This window comes from Hemicordylus capensis, chromosome 8 (assembly GCF_027244095.1).
Source record: "Hemicordylus capensis ecotype Gifberg chromosome 8, rHemCap1.1.pri, whole genome shotgun sequence".
In the NCBI taxonomy this organism is placed as follows: Eukaryota; Metazoa; Chordata; class Lepidosauria; order Squamata; family Cordylidae; genus Hemicordylus; species Hemicordylus capensis.
The window spans coordinates 8,505,018-8,528,320 of record NC_069664.1 but is presented as its reverse complement, the minus strand read 5'-3'; the positions used below and the strand labels follow the sequence as shown (position 1 = coordinate 8,528,320).

The 23,303-nt window shown below is 48.4% G+C and overlaps 1 protein-coding gene across 8 annotated transcripts in view; it reads right to left on the bottom strand.

Moving 5' to 3' along the window:
- The window catches only part of TACC1 (transforming acidic coiled-coil containing protein 1), an 85,766-nt gene that overhangs the window by 17,715 nt on the left and 44,748 nt on the right, over positions 1–23,303 (bottom strand). For 4 of the 8 annotated variants that reach the window (XM_053269531.1, XM_053269527.1, XM_053269528.1 and 1 more), the window contains exons 3-6: positions 19,383–20,499; positions 9,152–9,187; positions 3,009–3,069; positions 1,947–2,160 (exon numbers count right to left, since the gene is read on the bottom strand). In XM_053269531.1, coding sequence (XP_053125506.1) covers positions 1,947–2,160; positions 3,009–3,069; positions 9,152–9,187; positions 19,383–20,350 — 1,279 coding nt within the window. In that variant the 5' untranslated portion in view covers positions 20,351–20,499. The remainder of the gene's footprint in view (positions 1–1,946; positions 2,161–3,008; positions 3,070–9,151; positions 9,188–19,382; positions 20,500–23,303) is intronic. The other 4 variants (XM_053269530.1, XM_053269526.1, XM_053269525.1 and 1 more) reach the window with 3 other exon arrangements.

The window sequence follows — 23,303 nt, the reverse complement described above, 5'->3', positions numbered from 1 at the left end:
TAATGGCTTTGTGGAGCCTCCATATTCAGCAGCAATATACCACTGAATAACCACTAAATAGCCTGACTCCCTGACATGATGCAGTGCTAAGCTCATGCTTTACTATCCTCATGCAAGGCCAAGTGAAATTATCTCAGGTGGTACAGAAAAGGGGGACCTAAGGATCTCTTCTGGCTTGAAAACACAAAATCTTTTCCATTACATTCCTATAAACTCGGAGAACCCAACGTGACTTAATCAGCTGCCTCCACTATTGTCAGTTGCAGAGATACGCGAAATGCTGGGCTTTGTTCCCCCACCCGGATGAGACATCCACAGCTCTTTCCAGTGCTCCAAGAGAAACAACTTCAACGCAATAAGAAACAAATTGCGGCAGATATTCTGGGAGGCTGGTTTAGTTGCCTGCCCCTGGAAAACACAGGTGCTGATTAGATGTCTCTCTGTGCCCGCGACTTTAATTATGTTTAAATGCATGGGCTGAAAATTAAATGAGAAAAGAGAAGCAAAATGCGGCAGTGATGTGACAAATCGAGTCAGCACAGAGATTCAGAGGTAGTGAGAAACGGCCTGCAGAGACTTCAGCCTCCCCTAAGGCAGGGGTTTCCAGTCTTGAGTCCTGAGATGTGGTTGGACTACAGCTCCCAACATCCACAGCCACAATGGCCCAAAGAGGCAGCACACCCTTAAATGCCAGACACTGAAGACTAACAACATGCTGCCTTTGTTCTCTGCTCGTGGACTTATTTAATTTATTACATTTCTATACCTCCCTATCTGAAGGCTCTGGGCAGTGTACAACAAAAAATGGTCCCCTTTGCTAAGACTGTCCCCTTTGCTAAGCAGGGTCTGCCTTGGTTTGCATTTGGATGGGTGACTGCATGTGAGCACTGTAAGGTGGGGATGGGGTCATAGCTCGGGGAAGAGCATCTGTATGCCAAAGGTTCCAGGTTCACTCCCTGGCATTTCCAGATAGGGCTAGGAGAGACTCCTGCCTGAAACCCTAGAGAGCTGCTGCCAGTCAGTGTAGACAATATAGAGCTAGACAGACCAATGGTCTGACTCAGTAGAAGGCAGTTTCCTATTTCATAGGCTCCTATGACAAGAAATGTGTCATCGTATTTTCTTCTTTCATAGCATATCTCCATAGCACCTGCTGTGGAGATGACAGGGAGAGCTGGTGATAACCCTTTCTCCCCACACCATTTCCCAAATATTGGGAAATATCTGGGAAAATTCAGGGAAAATTCTGCCCCCAGCTGCTCTTTGTCCTGGGAGAAAGCCCAATGGTGTAAAAAGTAGCTTCCCTTATGGAACCAACAGCCATGGGGGGGGGGGGTTCATGGTTTTTGACAGGAAAATGCTAACGGGGGAAAGGGTTACATCTCCTCCCCGCACCCTGTGCCACAGTGCTAATATGGATCAAGCCCCACCCAGCTCACCCACAGGCTGCTCTTTTAAAGCAAATTACAAGACAGAAATGCAATGACATGTTTCTCATCGCATCTGATTTGACCCTAGAACCGGAGTAGACAACCTTGGTTCTCCAGCTGCTGCTGAATTACAACTCCCATCATCCCCAGACGCAATTGGCTGGGGATGATGGGAGTTGTAAAGTAATAATAGCTGGAGCGCCAAAGTTGCCTACCCCTGCCCCGCCCTAGAAAGCACTAATACCAACAATCTGGTAATATGGATATTTAAAATTTAAATAGATTATATCAGAGTCTTTAAAAATATAATAAAAGCAATTGAGACACATGCCTTAAGATCTAGAACAGTGGTTTCCAAGCTTGAGTCCCCAGATGCTGCTGAATTACGACTCCCAACACCCCCAGCCACAAAGGCACAAGGGATTATGGGAGTTGTAGTCCAGCAGTACCTGGGAACCCCAGATCTATAGCGTTAGACAAGAGAGTGGTAAAATGAAAACGGAGATGCTTCCATACCTTCTCCTGGGGATGAAAACGTATGATTTATGGCAGACACAGGAACATTGGAACATTCAAAGTACTCCAGGTCTTCCTCGGGCTCACCTTTCGCCTCCAACTCAGCCGGCTTCTGACTGGAGGATGTAGAAGCCAGTTTCTCTTCGTCAGTGGCATGCCCATCCCGACTGGAAAGGTCTGGGATTTTGGAAAGGAAAGCCACTTCTTCTTTATCCTGGGCAATTGGGAAAAGATGGTGAAACAAGGCAGAGTCCATCGGCCAGGATGCAGTTACAGGACCCCTGACAATATTCAAAGGAAACCTGCAGGTCTGATCAGCTGGCTTCAAGCCATGCTAAAGGATGGTTGGGGGGGGATATGGGGGGTGCACAAAGCAGGGGGAAGTCTCTGAAGGGGGTCTCCCATCCTTCTTTTCTATATTAGCATTCTTAAAACATTTGAAGGGGCAGGGCTATAGCTCAGTGGTTAAGCACCTGCTTTGCACCTAATGGCGCAGCAGGGAAATGACTTGATTATCAAGCCAGAGGCTGCCGGTTCGAATCCCCACTGGTATGTTTCCCAGACTATGGGAAACACCTATATCAGGCAGCAGCGATCTAGGAAGGTGCTGAAAGGCATCATCTCAGACTGCGCGGGAGGAGGCAATGGTCAACCCCAGTCCTGTATTCTACCAAAGATAACCAAAGGGCTCTAAGCTTGCCAGGAGTAAAGACCGACGACTCAACGGCACACTTCACTTTCATGTAGAAGACGCCTCGTTCAATTCCATGCATCATGCATTGACAGGTAAGGGGCTGGGAAAGAGCCGGAACCTGAAACCGCACAGAGCTGCTGCCGGTCAGTGTAGACGCCACTGACCTAGATGGACCAAGGCTCGGACTCAGTATACGGCAGCTTCCTAAGTTTATGAGTGATGGAACATAGCTAAAAAGGTCTCCTTGGCAATCGGTGAGTCACTGGACCCATGGCTGCCACAGATCCTCCCTCCCACAAGCTGGGTCTGTTTCCGTGACAGAGACGATGCAGGGAGCGACTGACAGTTGCCGGTGGGATCCTTCATACCTGAGCGCAAACATCCAGGGCCAGAGGCTGCGTATCGTAGTTCTTCACCTTGCAGCTGCTCCTGCAAAAAGGAAAGCAAGCGGGGTTCAGTGTCGGGCTTCCAGAGGCTTGAAAGTAAAGGAGGGGCAAAGAGGGGAAAGGAAAATGAAGGGCAGGGTCCACATCCACTCTGCTACGGAAGCAGGGCCGGAACATTCAGCAGGGAAACATTCGCCAGCCACGTCCTTTCTTAAAGAGAGAGAGGGCACAGAAAGACCAGCAAACGACCTTGGTGTTCAAGCACATTGATTCATCTGAAACATCCACCACTTACGACACGTTTTAGAAGGATCTGCTCAAAATGCGATTCGGTGCCCGAATCGTGGCACAACCCCCACACCTTTAAAAGGGAGGAGAGCGGGCCCATACCTGCTCTTCCTCTGCTCGCTACCACAGGAAGTTTGGTGGTGCTCCCCCTGCTTTGCTTGTGCGCCGGTGGGGCATCTGCCCTCACATGACACCGATGTACACATGGCCTCCGCACATGGACCTGCTCTCCTCTCTGTTAAAAGTGGGTGTGCGCGTGTGTGCGCTGCGATTTGAACACTGAATCGCGTTTTGAGCACATCCCTAACATTTTACACATTATATAAGGCTAATTCACGGCTGCTGTCAGGGCAACCAATCCCGGCTCTCCAAGAACTAGACTTGCATGATACACACATCTGCAACTGTGTTTGCCCACCCACACATTACATTTTAAAGTGCAAACATAAAGGACAGTTCACATGATTATCATTAGCGTAGGAGAAGCCTCCCACCCTAATTTGGGAGCTGGGAGTGCTCCCAGTTTTCAAGCGCGTGTTAGATAAAAAAAGGTTGGAGGCAGGGAGCTTGATCACTAGTCAAGGCTCAGCTGGGTAGCACAAGGCTGCCCTACCCAGATTCCATCCCCAGCTTCTGAACGAGGTAGCATGACTTGTCCCCTTAGCTAAGCAGGGTCCACCCTCCTTGCATATGAATGGGAGACTTGATGTGTGAGCTCTGTAAGATATTCCCCTTAGGGGATGGAGCTGCTCTAAGAAGAGCATCTAAGTTCCAAGTTCCATCTCAGGCAGCATCTCCAAGATAGGGCTGCTGAGAGAGATTCCTGCCTGAAACCTTGGAGAAGCCGCTGCCAGTCTGTGAAGACAATACTGAGCTAGCTAGACCAATGCTCTGACTCAGTATATGGCAGCTTCCTATGTTCCTATGAAGTCTAATAATCATCAACAACATAATCAATAGTTCCTAATAACAGAGGGAAGTCTAATAATCAATCTCTCTGTGACATCTAGGTTGGGCCTTTGAGCTAAAAAAGATTAACAGAGCCCTGTGGTTTTCTTTGGTAGAAGACAGGAGGGATTTACCATTGCCTCCTCCTGTGCAGCATGAGATGATGCCTTTCAGCATCTTCCTATATTGCTGCTGCCTGATATAGTACCAGCGGGGATTCAAACCGCCAACCTTCTGCTTGTTAGTCAAGCATTTCCCTGCTGTGCCACTTAAGGTGACCTGAGAGGAAGTGCATGGTCTCATGGCCCGGATTCTTTGCGCTTCTGCAATCTCATGCACGAATTTTCTCCACCCTTTACCAGGCCAATGCCAAAGAGAATTATGTCTGAATCAGGATTGCAAACCAAGGCTCAGAGCAAACCCGGGTTAATGTGTCAAGTTCAATGTGAGCCCTATTCACATGTTAAATTCAACACTCATACAAGTGTACATCTGTATGCAGCTACAGTTATTCACAAGATATCCTGAACGCAGTGCATTTCCTATCTGTATCCTGCATTTCAACGGCCCGTACCCAGGTTCACTTTTTAAATGAACACAGACAAAAACAAGTCCCTGTGCGCACAGACATCTGAAAACAGGGAACAACAAAATGTCTGAATAAGGCGAAAGGCATCACTGAATTAAGTGATAGCGTAAAGCAGAATGTGAATGCTTGGAGATTGGGAGGGGGGATTTAGGGGAATAAGACAAAGATGGTTTGTGGGAGGTCAGATCTACTACTTGCTGCCTCCATGCCCCAAAAGGCTTCTTTCCTAAAAAAAATATTAAAAGGTAAAGTGTGCCGTCAAGTTGATGTCGATTCCTAGTGATCACAGAGCCCTGTGGTTTTCTTTGGTAGAATACAGGAGGGGTTGACCATTGGCTCCTCCCGCCCAGTATGAGATGATGCCTTTCAGCATCTTCCTGGATCGCTGCTGCCCAATATAGGTGTTTCCCATAGTCTGGGAAACATACTAGCGGGGATTCGAACCAGCAACCTCTTGCTCCCTAGGCAAGTTACTTCCCCAGTGTGCCATTAGGTGGCTAAAGAGATTTTACAAAATGTAAAATCTACATTTTGGAGGAGACTGTAATTATCTCCTTAACTGGTCCCATCTGGTTAATGGCCCTGATCTGCATCCTGGCTTTGCTGTGGCATGGAGTCAAGAGGACAGACATCTAGGCTTCAGTTGTCTGGGTGGTCGATTCCAATGAGTCACCCTTAATTGAGCAAATGGGTGTCAACCCCTTGCCCTTCCCCACGCCTGTGTTTCTTGCACACTGCAACCCGTGCCTTCTTTTTGGCCATTCCCTGGGTTTTTTTAACTACCCCGTCTCTTTCCATAGATAGCTGTGTTGAGGTAAGAAACGATTATTTTTTTCTCCGACTGTGTTAATAGTGCATTTCATAATCATCCCCCCACCCCGGATGGTCATGGCCACTCCAGTTAGCTCATGTACTAGTCTGAAGGCAACGGCCCTCCCCAAATTTTTGGCTGCCAGCATCTGGTACTCAGTGGTATACTGCCTCTGAGCATGGGATGAATCAAGGAGGGAGTGTACGATCTCTTCCTTAAGGGGCATGTTGTGTTACACGCACACCAGCTCCAAACCAGTCCTTCCAACTTCATCCAAGATCTCCCTTGCTAGGGCCGTACAGAACACATTTCTCCTCTTTTAGCAAGAGTGACTCCCAAAGCTGGCTGTGGGCAAAAAGGAGTTGGCCCGTTCCAAGCGAGCCTGAGGAGCGAGACCACCGGTGTGATGGCGTCTACCAGCTGCTCTCTCTCGAGCCATGAACAAGGAGAGGAAGCCAAGGACCCAACAGCCACAGCAAGAAAGGACGCAACAGGCAAAGCACAGCACACAGCACTGGCAGGAAACCTTCTCTCGGAACACCAGGCTGGGAGACTGCTCATGCACACCAAGCCAGCAGGCACAGGACTGGAGGGCTCAGGCAAGCGCACACGAGGATAAAAGCACACGGAGTCAATAACCACTCACTGTGGTCGCCTGTGGTGAGCGGGAACTTCCTCCAGGCGATCAGACAGGGAAGTGTTAAGAAAGCTGGCCCGTTGCCTTTTTTTTTTTTTTTTTTAAAGCGGACAAAACACTAATACAGGGATGTGAAGCTTTTGCCCCCAGGCTGTGGAACCCACTCTCAGCTGAGACCTAAAGGGCTCCCTCTCTCTCAGCCTCTAGGAGGAAACTGAAGACTGCCATTTTTATCCTGGCTTTTGGCCAATGAGCGGTCCTTTGCTCTTTTTACACTTTTAGCTGTATTTGTTCGGTTGATACGTTTTTATTGCATTGTTTTTATCTTCTTAGTCCCTCTGGGGTCTTAGGATAAAGGGCAGTATATAACAAACAGACAAATAAATAAATAAATGGCAAGAGCAGTGTTCTTCTCCCACAAGGCCCCAATCAACCCTAACTGTGCTTTGCTGACTAATTGTGTATTGGGCCTGCGTGATGCTTCAGCCAAAGCGGAGTACTCTGCCCGGTTCCCCTGGCACCATGCAGAAAGGAATATTCTCACTCTGCAGTGCTGTGCCCAGTGCCAGGAGGCTCCTTACAGGGAAACAGAGTCCTCTCACTCCCCTGCACCATCCTGGAAGGCAGACACAGCGTGCTGGGAAGTGTAGCCCTTCCCAGCGCTTCGCTGCTACAACTCTCCAGAGAGGGCTCCGTCTCGCTTAAAGGGCCCACCCAACACGGAGAAAAGCGTGGCACCGAGCGGAGGTCAGCCCAGTGAGAAATGGCTCTCATATCAAGGGCTCTGTTTTCGTTTTTTGTGTGTTTGTTTTGTTTTATTTTTACAATTTATATCCCACTCTTCCTCCAAGGAGCTTGAAAAATGGTGAAGATCACTGGGCTAAGAACGTGCATGGGCCTCCATATAGGAACATAGGAAGCTGCCATATACGGAGTCAGACTCTTGGTCCATCTAGCTCTGTATAGTCTACACAGACTGGCAGCGGCTCCTCCAAGGCGACAGGCAGGACTCGCTCAACCCTATGTTAGAGATGCCAGTGAGGGAACTTGGACATTTCTGCATGCAAGCATGCAGGTGCTCTTCTCAGAGCAGTCCTCTAAAACACATCAGTCCCATGCCCTAAGGGGAATATCTCACAGCATTCACACATGTAGTCTCCCATTCAAATGCAAACCAGAGTGGAACCTGCTTAGCAAAGGGGATAATTCATGCTTGCCACCACAAGACCAGCTCTCCTCCTCTGCAAGTCCCTATTGCCCTATTAGCATAAAACTAGTTGTGACCGCTAGAAATGAGGTGCTGAACATGTTTTCAGTTCTGGATGTAGCCCGCTCCGCAGACTAGGATAGCCCTGATAACTGAGCAAAAAGGCATTTTTTCCAAGTGGTGACTCTCTTCTATTTAGCAGCGGGGGAGAGCAACTGGCCCTATCCATCCCCGGCACAGCATCCTTCCAGTGGCTGTTGTTGGTATCTACTTTAAGTTTCTTTTTAGATTGTGAGCCCTTTGGGAACTGGGAGCCATCTCTTCTTTTTCTAGGTAAACTTTGAGATCTCTCTTTGTTGAAAAGCAGGATATAAATATTTGTAAGAATCAGAATCTTTATTATTACGGCTACTGACCAGAGGCCAAAAACTCAGAAAAACATAGAGGCCGACATTTAAATTATGCTAGCATGATATGATTCTGAGTATTTGTTATAATAATAAATAAATACCTACTCTTAGGGACCAGAAATGTACTTTTCCAGCACTGCCAGTAACCCAGGCATTCTCAGATTTGAGTCCCCACTAGTGGCTGGGCTACGGCTTCTACCAGCCGAAGGCCATCGTGGCTGAGGTGATGGGCATTGCAGCCCAGTACCATCTGGAGACCCAAGTTTGAGAACCCCTGGGCTAGCCAACTAAGCCTATACATCATACCTTGTGGCAGTGAGTTCCATAAATGAAATCAGGAATTGCGTGAAGGCGGCCTTTCTTTTCTCCATCCTGAATCTCCTGCCAATCAACTTAACTGGATAACCGCCCAATTCTACTATGACAAGAAAGGGAGAAAAAAAATATCTATCCACTATCACCACACCACACAGAAGACTCTATGATATATTAATCCCTGGCTCCAGCCGTTGTTTCCCCTAAACTAAGATGCTCCGCTACACTTTGGCCTTTCTCTGATAGAAAAGGTGCTCCAATGGGGCCACAGCTAAAGTGGTAGAGCATCTGCTTTGAATGCAGAAGGTTACAGGTTCAATCCCTGGCAGCATCTCCAGGTAGGGCTGGGAGAGGCTCCTGCCTGGAACCTTGGAGAGCTGCTGCCTGTCAGTGTTGACAATACTGAGCTAGATGGACCAATGGTCTGACTCAGCGGAAGGCAGCTTCCTATGTCCCTATACGCCAATCTCTGATGGTTATATTTTCCAGCACCGTGGAAGACAAGAGAAAGCTCAAGACATCAGCATCCCTAGACTACAGGGACGGGCGATTTCAGGCTTGTCCACACTTTGGGAAGTGCTAATGAACCCTGGTGAGACACAGGCAGATGAATAAGGACCATCTAGCCATTCTTGAGCTGGGACTTAGAGAGGAGCCCTCCGATGCTCTTGTGGGGGGCAGTGCACACACCACCCCGGCACGCCGTGAGAGCAAGGACACCCTCTCCTCATTCCATCGCCCAGCTAAGCTGTCGGGTGAAATCATGTCTTCTGAGGACACCGAGGGCAAGAGCCAGGCAGCAAGCTCCACACAGAATGGCAGGGAGGAAAGGAAGCGGCATGCGGCGGAGAGAGAAGGGACAGGCCGATGGAAGCACCAAAAACCAAAAAGGAACAAGAAAGAAAGAAAAGAGTACTTACAACAGAAAACAGAGAAATTTCACTTGTTCAGTAGTCCTGATGCACCAAAAGCGAACAGACAAGAAAGATGGGCAGAGAGATGGAAGAGGGGCAGGAGGAAGAAATATGTGAAAGATCTGGATATATTTCCCACTTGGATAAATGCAGAGTTAGCCGACGAGTGAAAAGAGCATGCATAGAAGAGATGTCAAACTCCTGCTGTCAATTACTGCCGGGAACAAGGAAACTTCCGACTGAGTCTCCATCTAAACCCATTCACCCCGCTATCTAGGCAAAGAGGCACCATTAACAACAACAACAACAACAACAACAACAACAACAATAATAATAATAATTATTATTATTATTATTATTTACATTTTATATCCTGCTCTTCCTTCAAGGAGCCCAGAAAGGTGTACTACATTCTTAAGTTTCTCTTCACAACAACCCTGTGAAGTAGGTTCGGCTGAGAGAGAAGTGACTGGCCCAGAGTCACCCAGCTAGTCTCATGGCTGAAAGGGGATTTGAACTCCGGTCCTAGTCCAGCACCCTAACCCTAGGGGGGCAGTGGGGGCAACTGTCTATATCAGGGCTACACAACTTCAGCCCGCGAGCTGTTGTTGGACCACAACTCCCATAATCCATAAGCAGTGTTCTCTCTAACACGGATTCCCAGATGTTGTTGACTACAACTCCCATTATCCCCAAGCAAAGGCTATTTCAGATGGGGATGCTGGGAGATGTAGACAAGAACATCTGGGGATCCCTGTTAGACAGAACACTGATCCTTAGCCACAGTGGCCAAAAGTCATGGGTCATGGGAGTTGTAGTCGAACAACAGCTCGAATTCTGCAGTCCTGATCTATGTTCAGTTCAGCACAGAATCCTTCCTAGTGGCTCTTGCTAGTGTCTCCCTTTGCTTTCCTTTTAGACTGTAAGCCCCCCTTGGGGCTTCTCACTCCTTTTGCTGTGTAAACTGGTTTAAGATTTTTAAAACAAAAATTAAAGAGAGTATATATATATATATTCTTGATAATAAAATAGCCAGGGTTGTAGGTGCGCCAAAATTGCACAGGGCCACAGCAAATGCACAGAATGCTGGACGGGGGACAGCAGTAAATTTCCTGAGGATCCCCACTTTCATTTGTTAAAAATCCATCAAGTAGCTAGACCTGAGAGCTGTGAAGCTATGCTTGAAGGGGCTTAAAAACCAACTGACTGGATGTCACACTCTGCCAAGTTCTTAACCTTCCCTTTTACCAGCAACACCCGAATAAATTATGCAAAAGAAGAAAAATGCAGAATGGTGCAAACATGCGTAACTTATAGCTGGCCCATCCCGTCACACATCTGCAGCAAGAGGTGTTCAAACCTCCTTGCCCTCCAAGTCACATCCTTTGTGGCCACGCAGAAGTTCCTGCATCCTGTCTCTTATTCGTATACTCTGTTGTTGGAGAAGGTGAATGCTTGGCTTCTCAAAATCACAAAGATCCTGGTTAAAATGTCAATCGGGATTAGCGAACCCTGTGGAACTGATTGTGAGAACACAGAATTTCAGGGAAAGCCTCATCAAACCACAGCTCAGTGGAAGGATGGGGCCCGAAGCTCAGTGGAAGAGCACCTGCTTTGCAAGCAGAAGGTCCAGGTTCACTCCTTGACAGCATCTCCAAGATAAAGGATAGAGGTATTTTTCTCCAAGATAAAGACAGAGGCGGGCCTTCTCTGTAGCTGCTCCTGGGCTGTGGAATGCACTCCCGGGTAATTCAAGATCATTACTGTCCTTCAGGAGAGCCCTTATCTCTTTGGCCTGGCCTTCCAGGGTTTTAAATGATTGAAAAATTGTTTTAAAATTGTTTTAAATGGTTGCCCTGGTCCTCCAGGGTTTTTTTAGCTGTTGAATTGTTGAATTGGTTTTATTCTGTTTTTATAGTTTTGATTTTAACTGTTAACTGGTTTTAATTGTTTTGACCTTGTTGTAAAATGCCCTGAGCCACTTTGGAAGGGCGGTATATAAATCGAAAAAATAAATACATAATAAATAATAAATAAAGGCTCCTGTCTGAAACCTTGGAGAACTGCTGCCAGTCTGTGTAGACCAGGGGTTCTCAACATTGGGTCTCCAGATGTTATTGGACTTCAACTCCCATAATCCCCTGCCCCAGTGGCCTTTGGCTGGGGATTATGGGAGTTGAAGTCCAAGAACATCTGTGGACCCAACGTTGAGACTCCCTGGTGTAGACGATACTGAACTAGATGGTCCAAGGGTCTGACTCAGTAGAAGGCAGCTTCCTATGTTCCTAAGAAGTCTTGGACCATCAGTTACCCATTGAGTGCATCACATCCCTGTCTGCAAATCACCGCATGTGGCAACTGACAAGTGGGTTGCATGCCATCTTAAGTCCCATCTTAATTTCCCACGTAGAAATTCTGCCACGGCTGATGCAGCTCTGAAGCTCACCACTTTGTACTGCCTGCTCTGTGAAATCCTGACGTGGGCACTTGCAAGCACCAATGCAACGAACCGAGGGCAGCCCCAAATAGTGTCCCCTCTAACCGGGAATTCCAGACAATGTTGACTACAACTCCCATAATTCCCATCCAAAGGCCATCACAGCTGGGGATGCTGGGAGTTGTAGTCAACAACATCTGGAATTCCCTTTTAGAGGGAATGCAGTCCAGCCCTTGGCGCCCACAGGTCTGGTACAGGTCCCGGAGTACGTCATAATTAGAACTTAATCATTAATGGGCAAGGGCCTCAGGATGCCACGAGGGGAAATGATCCCCTGACACAGTCATTGCTTTCTGCTTGGCTGGCTTTTCACGTGCTGTATCGGGTTTTCTGCCTCCAAGGGCAATGGATTGCTGACCTTTCCCATTCTGACCAGGACTGGCTCAAGTGATTTTACAGCCCTGATGGAGAATGAATTCTGCTCTCCTCCATCTCTCACATCTCGTTGGGGGGCGGGGGATGTTTCTTCCTTAAGGGGGAAACGAAGGTCTGGGGGAGGTTTTGTGGGGCCTGCTTGGATAAGTCAGCTCAGTGGGCCTCCAACACTGTTTCCTCTAAGGTGCATGCCTGTGCACCAACTTCCAGCCCCCCCCCCACGCAGCGGTTTCTGGCAGTCATGCAGTCTCTGCTGCATGCCCAGCACCGCCGCCCAACTTCCCGGCACTTCTGTGCTTTCCCCCTCTCCCGGCCGGGCCTTACAGTCTTCAAGTTCTGAAAGTTTCTGCCTAACAAACTCTAAAACTGGAAAAGGCGAAGGTCCAAATTCCAACAAAGCTGCCTCCCATTTCCCCTTCTTGGGTCCTAAAAAGGCGCCACTAAATCCATTTCCCTCCCAGAACTCAGGTTTGGGTTGTTCTTTCTCCTTACGTTTCCAGAAAGCCGTGGTGTCACCAAATGAACCGGGCGGAAACACCAAATTATATGTTGTGAACGATACCTGGTTTCGCACTCTGTATATGCTCAGAGGGAAAGAGGGAAAGTCACACCATACACAAACTGAATTGGTTCTTGGAGATGGTGACCATGTAGGATCTGGGCATGCAAACAGAGATAACCGCCGCCTCCTCCCTCCCCCCCACCGGCTGGGCCACCTCCTCCTCCAGTTCCACCTGCAGCTGGAGCAGAATAGGAGGGGGCAGCGACTCCCCACTCCCCGACCCTGCAGCTCCCCAGACAGAGCCCAGAGTTGGGGCCAGGTGGAGGGAGGATGGGAGGTGGCAGCACCCACCTCCCACCCCCCGGGAACAAAAGGTTAAAAGAAATTGCACGCTTCACTTTGCTCAGTGCAATTGTCAATACCGTGTGTGTGTGTGTGTGTGTGTGTGTGTGTGTGTGTGTGTGTGATGTGCACACACTGCCTTGATGCTCCTGCTCAGGACAAAACTCTTTCCACTCACCGATTATAAAAATGAAAGGGAACACTGGTCTCCCAAGGCGTAAACTACATGCAAATGTGCGCCAGCTCCAATGGGTTTGAGCTTTTTGTTTGTTGCTGCCCTATTCAGTGGTAAAGCATCTGCTTTGCATGTGGGAAGTCCCAAGTTCCGTCCCTGGCAGCATCTCCAGGTAGGGCTGGGAAAGACTCCTGCTTGAAACCTTGGAGAGTTGCTGCCGGTCAGTGTAGACAACACTGAGCTAGAGGGACCAAGGGCCTGACTCATTCTCAGACAGCTTCCGATGTACCTAAACATTCAGGGATGGGGCCTTAGCTCAGGTGCAGAGCATCTGTTTTGCATGTAGAAGGCCCCAGGTTCAATCCCTGGCAGCATCTCCAAGTAGGGCTGGCTGGGAAAGGCTCCTGCCTGAAACCGTGGAGAGCTGCTGCCAATGAGTGAAGACAAAACTAAGCTAGAGGATAATGGTATAAGCGTCTACGTTCCCAAGAGAAACATCTGCATATCATGTGTGGTTTGCCTCTGATTCTGCAAGGGGCAGAGAACGCAGACCAAGGATCCACTCATCCTACCCCTGACCATCTGGGGAGGGGGGGATCCTGCAAAGTGGGGAGGGCAGCACCAGCAAGTGCCGTGCTAACTTCATTGCCCCTGAAAAGGACAGGGCTTGCTTAAAGCCACCTGGTAAATTTGTGGCAGATAAGATTCCAACTTTTTGTTGGACTACAACTCCCATCATCCCAATCCTTCAGCTGGTGTGGCTGGGAATGACAGTAGCTGAAGTCCTTTGGCCACTGTGGCTGGAGGATTATGGGAGTTGAAGTCCAGCAACATCTGGGGAACCCAAGTTGGAAAAGCCCTGCCCATGGGTCCACAGAAACATAGGAAGCTGCCTTCTACTGAGTCAGATCATTGCTCCATCTGGCTCAGTATTGTCCACACAGATTGGTGGCAGCTTCTCCAAGATTGCAAGCAGGAGTCTCTCTCAGCCCTATCTTGGAGACGCTGCCAGGGAGGGAACTTGGAACCTAGATGCTCTTCCCAGAGAGGCTCCATCCCTTAAGGGGAGTATCTTAGAGTGCTCACATATGTAGTCTCCCATTCAAATGCAACCAGGGTGGACACTGCTTAGCAAAGGGGACCAGTCATGCTTGCTACCACAAGACCAGCTCTCCTCTCTTAGCTCAGCAGAAGTAGACGATTCTGAGTTAGAGGGACTAACGGCCTGACTCGGTATAAGGCAGTTGCCCATGTTCCTAAAGTGGTAAACCTCTTCCTCAACTACCACACCAGAGTACAGGCAGGGTTCACCTTGCTCCCTGCACCGTCAGGGTGGCTCTGGGGCCGAGGAAACCATTAGCCCCGTCTCTGCTGCACTGCAGCGCCACCCCGACAATGGCCAGAGAGAGTACTGCAACCCAGGTAGAGCAGTTGATCTGGGAAACCAATAGGAGCCTTGCGAGCCCTATATAGCCACTGTTTCAAATTTGCATCCTCAGTCTGAACAACTTTTTATTGCAAGTGGCCACACAGACGGCCTTGCCTGGGCTTCTTGCCCACTGCCTGCTTCTTTCTCTAACTGTTGACCTGACTGTCTCGGGGGTGTGCCTCCAGTCCCTTGGATCCCTGCCTGTATGCACCAGAAACCTGGCCTGTAGTTTGTTACTCATCTCTGCACAGAGTGCTCTGTTCCGGCCAGACAGCATCCTTCCCCCCCTCCCGCTAAGCTGACTGCAAAGCAAGAATCCAGGGTTAAGGAAACTCCCATTGGAAGAGCTGTATTTTAAATCAGAGTGGCTGATTGAGAACGACACGCAGCAGTCCTGACCACTATTTCTGTGCAGCCAACAAACATTTAGTCTAGGGTTGCCATATTCTGGCTTTCCAAATCCACGTGCCTAATTTGCATATTATGTAAATCGGCTTGGAAATAATTTTTGAGCAGAATAGTGACTGCATGTTTTGCTCCATAACTCCGCTTCTACGAGGGCTAGAGATTAGCTTTAAAAAAAAAGAAAGAAAGCTGAAATTTGGGTGAATCTGGGTGGGCCAAGCAATCTGGATGAGAAGCTTAAAATCCAGGTGAAACCCGAAATTTCATGGCAATTCTAATTTAGTCACGCTGCAGAATCTGGGAACCTGCAAGCCGCCGGGACATCTGCACATTAACAGGACACATGAACGAACAGGAGAGCTGCTAGGACTGGTTAGCTGTAGACATTCTAGGGGGAAATTGCGAACGGAATATTATTTAAGCGTGTGTTATGTGAAGATGTTTGAGCCATCCCCTACAAGGTTCTCCAACTTGGGTCTGCAGATGTCTTGGTGCATTCTGATAAAACCTTTATCAAGGGAACACTCAACTTCTCCATAAACCACCCCAATGAAATGGCAAAGACTGCAGGGAAGCCCATTTCGCTAGGCTGATTCAAGCTTTTCCTCGACAAAGATTTTCGTGAAATGCATCAGGAACAGTAATAAAGAGGAGCGTCAGTCTTGGCATCTGTCCTGTTCATGCACCAGTCGCAAGAGGTCTTTGATCCCGCTCCTTGTCTGTTCTCCCACTTTCTTTCTTTTTTTAAACAACAAAGCTTGATTATCAAAACGGTTCAAAGGAAGAGGGAAATCGCCACCGCACACACCTCTCTACATCACAGAAATAAAATCCGAAAGCGACAGTGTGTGTGTGATGGAGCCTTACAATCAACGCCCGGCACCACCAGTTTCGCCAGGGGCTCTCAAACTTTAGTCCCCAGATGCTATTGGACGACAAGTCCCAGCATTCCCAGCCACAATCACCTTGGCAATAATGGTAGGCATCAGGGGATGATGGGAGTTGTAGTCCAACAACATCTACGAACCCAAGTCTGAGAACCCCTGTGTTAATTCTCGGGTTGTAAGCATAGGAAAGATCTCTGTCCAGGATCTCAGAGTGCTCCAAAGCTGATCACATCGGCTAAGATGATTTATCTTTGAAAAGCATCTCAACCTCGGGTTCCCAGATGGTGCTGGACTTCAACTCCCACCAGTTGTAAAGGGACAATGGCCAAAGGTCATTGTGGCTAGGGGGTGATGGGAGTTGTAGTACATCATCATCTGGGGACAAAGGCTGTGAACCCCTGGAATGAACCAAGACTTTTGGGAAGGAGTTTAATGGCAGAACACATGCATTGCATGCCCAGTGCTCCCGCCTTTGATCCGCAGCATGTCCAGCTGAACAATCCTGGTTAGGCAGGTCTAGGAAATGAACCCGTAAAGTCACTTCACTCTTTGTTGAACTAGTGGTGCCTGGCTTTGTACAAGGCAGCTCCTCACATCCAGGGCTCTGTGTGTTCTGCAATGCAATTCTGCAATGCAATGCAGAATTCCACATTCTGGAAAAAGCTCAGCTTTCATTTAAAAGAAGGCAAGTCTTCGGTCCTTGTAGTGATCATCCTCCCCTCCCTCTAAAGAGTTAACAGGAAGTGAACCCTTGTCTTGACTGACAGGCTGGTGAACTCCGGCCAATCAGTACACCAGGCGGGTGGGACTTAGAGAGCTGAGGCCAGGAAGAAGAGAGTTCTGTGTTGGAAGAAGGTAGGCTGGAGGTGCACAGGAGGACCTGTGGCCATGGAGGCTGGCTGTAGGAGAATAACTCTGCAGATCCTTGAAAGACAGGAGGGCAGGAAGCTTGAATTTTCAACAGGAGTTTGGTGAATTCAAGGAAAAAGGAAACCAAGGCTAGTGGCTTCAGAAGTTTAGGGCAGGAGAAAGTGGTTTAGTAAGAGTTTGCGTTAGAATTTCTGTTTCTTTGGTGTGTGCTTTTGCATATTCCCTATACTGTTCTATTATAGTTTACCTGTAACGTAATTAAAATAAACAACACTAGCCTACGCCCACCCTACCTAGGGCGTTGCAAAAGACTCTATAAACATTTAAGCGTGCATAAAGTCAACCTATCTTTGTAACCCTACTAAGTATTCTTAACTGTATCCAGAAGCTGAGAAAGCCTCAGACAGAAGCAGTCTGTAGTAATTGAATAAAAATTGGGTTATTTTAGTTCTTTTAACAAGCCTCTCTGAGTTGGTTTTTAACTCAGGAAAGGGGGGGGCAGCGCAAAGGGGGATTTCTCTGGTGCAAACACTTCAAGTTATTTGCTCAAACGTTCAGCACCTATCAGTTATTTCACCATGTGTAGGCTTGCACGTGGAAGATTTTTGTACTTAACGAATAACAAAATAAGAGAGTTTTCCCTGGGATTCCACCCCAAGCCTAAGAGAAGCCTAGCCAGGCAGCTCAGCAGGGATGATTCAGTATTTCTTTCCCTCACATGAGCTTGCTCTGAGACAAAGGCTGTAATCCATTACAGCCTTTATGACTGTGAGGGCAGTTTCGAATAGGCTGTGGTGCTGAACTGGATTTTCAGAAGTTCAGGCAGTGCTTTCCAAACTTCTTATAGCTAAAACACTCCCTCAAACTGAAATAAAATAAGATACATCTGCTTTACATGCAGATGGTCCCAGGTTCGATCAAATGGCATCTCTACCTCAAAATGAATCTCTGGCAGCAAGGCAAAGCAAGAAAACCAGCTTGCACAAGACCCCAGAGACCCACATTGGGCTAGATCGGGGTTCTCAAACTTGGGTCTCCCATTTACAGTGTTCACTGTAAATGGGATTCCCAGGCGTTGTTGACTACAGTTCCCAGCATCCCAAGCTGCAATGGCTTTTGGCTGGTGCTCAGAATGAGCCTTTTAAATGCCTGAATGCCAGTAGTACAGGGAAGTCTATTTGTGCAGAGGGTAAAAGTGGATCACATCGTTAGGCCCCTCGCCTCCTCTTCTGCAGTGCCACTACACCAGCCAAAAGCCATTGCAGCTTGGGATGCTGGGAACTGTAGTCAACAACGCCTGGGAATCCCATTTACAGTGAACACTGTAAATGGGAGACCCAAGTTTGAGAACCCCGATCTAGCCCAATGTGGGTCTCTGGGGTCTTGTGCAAGCTGGTTTTCTTGCTTTGCCTTGCTGCCAGAGATTCATTTTGAGGTAGAGATGCCATTTGATCGAACCTGGGACCATCTGCATGTAAAGCAGATGTATCTTATTTTATTTCAGTTTGAGGGAGTGTTTTAGCTATAAGAAGTTTGGAAAGCACTGCCTGAACTTCTGAAAATCCAGTTCAGCACCACAGCCTATTCGAAACTGCCCTCACAGTCATAAAGGCTGTAATGGATTACAGCCTTTGTCTCAGAGCAAGCTCATGTGAGGGAAAGAAATACTGAATCATCCCTGCTGAGCTGCCTGGCTAGGCTTCTCTTAGGCTTGGGGTGGAATCCCAGGGAAAACTCTCTTATTTTGTTATTCGTTAAGTACAAAAATCTTCCACGTGCAAGCCTACACATGGTGAAATAACTGATAGGTGCTGAACGTAGACTTCAGCAGCCTTGCACTCCTGCTTGTCACTGAAGGCTCTATATTCACTTGCACTCCTGTACTTCCAATTTGGGATGCAAGTCTTTGTGTCAATTAGTGTAGCTAGGCAAAGATAAGGCTTACTGAGAAACATACTTTTTAGACACCCACCTGGGAGCGGGAGAGGCTGAGATGTGTTGACACGGACGAAAATGCACTTGGCAAGCGCTCAAGTGTCTGAGTCTCACACACAGCTCCTGATAAGATGTACCAGCAGCCCCATCCCAGGTGCTGTTTTATGAGTTTTGTCAAAAGTATAAGACAAACAGCCTATCAGTGGGAACTTCAGCGTAGACCAAGACCCAGGAAGGTGCTACACAGCTGCTGGCTTGGGGTATCATCCTTCATCAAAACCGGAGTTCCCCGATGAGCAGCAAAAGCAGGAGTGGGACATAGGATTTATTTTTGTTTGCTCTGTATTCCTCCATTCATCTAGTTCTGTCTAATTAAAAAAACCCTCTTTGGCATTTACACTGGTCTGAGCCTATTGCCTCCGAATCCCAGAACCTGTTGGCTGGCTACCGGTGCCAATACAGCTGGGGATTATGGGAGCTGCAATCCATAACATCTGGGAATCCCTATTACAGGAAACACTGGCCCTCAGATGTTGTTGGGTTACCACTCCCATCAACCTTCAGCCATTGTGGCAGGGGGTGATGGGAGTTGTAGTCCAATGACATCTGAGGTTTATCCCCAGGCTAGATGCACCAAGGCTCCAATCCTTCTGCCTAAGAGGAGGAGGAGATTTCAACATTTCCAAACAGTTGCACATCTGCATAATTTATACAGGATTATAAAGCAGCTTGGCTCAGTGCAGAGACACATCCCAATCTACTAGAGGGTTGCCACCCCCTCTGACACCGCTCAAGATGCCCCGGGGCCATCAACACTCACGTTATCAACTGCGACTTGGCCTTCTTTGGAGAGGCAAAGCCTGCCTTCAGTTCATCGCCCTGGACTTCCAGCGTCTGTGACTCCAAGATCTCGTTGAGATTGTTCTCTGCGGCAGCAGGGCAAGCGTCATCTCCCATGCCGCTCAAGGTCTTGGTGGGTTTGAAAGGGTCCGCCGTGTCAAAGTTGTAGGACCCCCTGGGAAGCGTCGGGGAACTCTGCAAGGTGGAGCTCCCTGAAGAAGGGTTGAAGGTTGGGCCGTCCACTTGCTGAGAGGCTTTGTGGAGGGGCACCTCAGACGGGTCCGTGCTGGGCATCTTCTCTGTGTCCTCAGCGCCCACAGCAGGCCGGCTGCCACCGCTTTTTTGCCTCCTAGGAGACATCTTGCTGGCTGGTTTTCTACCCGTCTTCCTCGACGGGACTTTCTTGGTCTCCGCGCTCTCCCCTCCGTCCGCAAAACTAAATTCAAGCTTCACAGACCCACCCGTGGGCCCGCAAGCCACCCCCGTGTCGGACTCCTTTGTCTCGGACTCCTTCGTCTCGGTGTTCGGGAGAGTGAAGCCTTGCTGGGTGGCAGGGGGCGAGTTCTGGAGCTTGGACCCTCCCATCCCAAAGGGGTTCATATTTTCGTTGTACTCCTCGGGGTCAAAGCGATACGATGCCTTGGGAGCGGGGATGCTCTCTGCGGCCGTTTCCGTTTCGGGGTTCTCCCCTCCCATCTTCCTCTGGAAGGCCGGGGGCTTCGCTCTGGGGAGCTTGCTCTTGTTGGCCACAAATGCCTCGCCGTTCAGCTTGGCTTCTGCCAGCCCTTTGGCGCAGGCCTCCCGGCTCTCCTGGTGCTCCTTTGGAGTAACAGTGGGCGCAACACTTGCAGGGCTTGGAGCTGGATCCAACCTCTCCAGAGAGGCACTCTCCTCCGCGACAGCTGTGGGCTCTCCCGCAAGCTCTGTTCCTGGAGCAGAGGGAGTCATGGACGAACCTTTGCCAAGCCCAAGGTCTCTTCCCAAGCGGAACGGCTCCTCGGCTGGTGGGACTGCATCCTCGGCTGAAACCGAGCCTTTCTGGCGCAAACTGCCCTCCGAAGCCTTGGCTACCAATTGCACTTCATTGTCATGTGATGCTGGGAGAAAAAGCGGGGGGGGGGGAGAGAAAAAGGTGTTAATTAAAAATATGCTGTCATTGCCAGAAGGCATATGGTACAGCTCCCTTGCTGAAGATGGGAGGCCATCTGGGAACCCCCCACACAGTGCCTGCCCCATTTCTGACAACACGTGGGCAGGGACCTCATTTTGTGAGAGGAGGGATGTCAAGAACACAGAACATAAGAAGCTGCCCTATACTGAGTCAGACCCCTGGTCCCTCTAGCTCAGTATTGTCTACACTGACTGGCAGCGTCTCTCCAAGGTTTCAGGCAGGAGTGTTTCCCAGCCCCTCCCGGAGATCATGCAATGCAAGCATGCAGATGCTCTTCTACTGAGCTACAGCCCCAGGAATATCTTACAGTGGTCACAGGAAGGTGCCCATCCAAATGCAAACTAAGGCAGACCCTGCTTAGCAAAGGAGACAATTCACGCTCCCTACCACAAGACCAGCCACCTAATGGCGCAGCGGGGAAATGATTTGATTTGCAAGCCAGAGGTTGCCGGTTCGAATCCCCACCGGTATGTTTCCCAGACTATGGGAAACACCTTTATTGGGCAGCAGCGATATAGGAAGATGCTGAAAGACATCATCTCATACTGTGCGGGGAGGCAGCTCGTGTTACTACTGACGTGTGGGGGTTTGCTGAAAGCACCCAGATTGCCGAAAAAGCACTAGGCAAAAGGGAAGGTGGGGATATTAACTAGGCCTGGGGTTCTGTTGGACTAAAACTCCCATCATCTATTGCAGCTGCATTCATCCCGGCTTACCTATCCTGATTAAATGCTGGTTAACTGACAAGGATTGCCTTGAAATTCTGGGTTCTCACAATCAATTCCACAGGACTCAATAATCCTGGTTAACCTGGACCCTTGTGACTGTGTGAACCCAGCCATTGATTACAGCTGAAACTTAATTTTTAACACTCCAGTTTTTTTAGAATCCATCCTGTAAAAACAAACAAACAAAAAACCCATTCTGTTCCCAGCACATATAAACAAGACATACATCATTCTCAGCAAGATTAAATACAGCGCTGACATTAATATAAATGCAGCCAGAGATAGGTAGAGAAGGAAATGAGATAGTCTTCAATTGCCTGTTCCCGGATTTTACTCTGGATCCGATCACATGGGAGGGCAGAGAAGGAGGGGGAAGGATACAAATCTGTCAAATAAATAAATAAATAAAGTGCAGATCAGTTGCTGCATGATTTGCATAATATGCAAATATGCATAATAATTTGCATAATACTCAAATTAGGCCACCCGGATTTTGGAAGCTTGAATTAGGCAAACCTAATCTATCTGGATACCAGGGCAGAGAGACGGGCGGCTGAGAAAATCTGGATGAGAACACGGAAGTTCCTCTCTCACGGAAAGGAGTTATTTTTGCATGAAGGAATGTCTGTAAAGGCCCCTTAGTATCACGTCCCTCCAGAGAAAAAAAGCACACAAGTTAAGTGGGAGCTCCTGGCCAACACAACATAACATAATTTTGAGAGCTAGTGTGGTATAGTGGTTAGAGCAGGGCTAACCACTAAAGAGCACAACTTTGGCCCTCCAGCAGTTTTTGGACTACAGCTCCCATCACCCCCAGGCTCATCCGACTGTGGTTGGGGATGATGGGAGTTGTAGTTCAACAGCAGCTGGAGACCCAATGTTGCCTACCCCTGCCCTAAACAAAAATGTACACCCCAGCAGGGAAAAGTGGGAAGACCAGAGTTGGAACACCCACAAAATATCTGAACACAGCTAGAAAGGAATTTCTGGAATCACTAGAACATTTCATGGACCTGATGCATTGCTAGCAGTACTCAGAACAGCCAGAAAGGAAAGACGGATATTTGACGAAGCAGACTAGAAATGGGTTCATCTTCAGAGTGAGTACTGCTGGACTCTTGCAATTAGAAAGATGTCGCAACCTTCCAGTTTTGCAATTGGCTCTTCCCTCATTCCTGCCAGATCTAGGAACTGTCGGGACCTGCTGCAAAGCTCAGGATTTTCTCAGGATTCATTTGAGATGCCGAGGGTGGGGCGTAAAGGTGTGTGTGTTGGTGGGGGGAGATTTTCTACAAGATTCCAACAGGGTATGTCAGGTTTCTGGCAAATGTGCCCATTCAGGTGCTTATCAGTAAGGCACCTATCAGAGCCAATAAATTATTATTTTCAGGGAAGAGATAAATCCCTGCCTACCATCTGGAGAGGTTTGTCTGGAACAGGCCTCCTCTGTTGCAGCCCCTGGGCTTGGGAATGCCCTCCCTGTTGAAATAAGAGCCTCCCCATCAATGGGAACTTTTTTTTAAAAAAGCACAGAAGACACATTTATTCACCCAGGCTTTTAATTTGATTGATAGCTTTAATATTTTTAATACGGGGTTTTAAATGATTGAAATCTTTTTAATGATTTTAATTAATGATTTTAATTGTAAACCACCCAGAAAAGCAAGTTTTCGGTGGTATAGAAATATTTTAATTAAATGAATAAATAAATACTATCTGCACACATGCGTGCGCACGCACTCCCCCCCCCCCCAAATTATATAACAACAGAGAACCTGACAGCACCAAAGAAGCCCCTGGGGGCTTAAGAAGCCTTATTTCTCACAAGAAAGCCACTTATGCAGGCTCTGAGGCAACTCTGAGGAAAACATAAGCGAGATACCGGCGTCTAATGTTACAACCTGTAGGGCCCATGGGCTTTGTGAGGCCCGAACATGAAAATCCCAATGGCTTCTCCCACACACCAGCCAATTCAAACGAAAACAGCTAGAAAACATGTTTC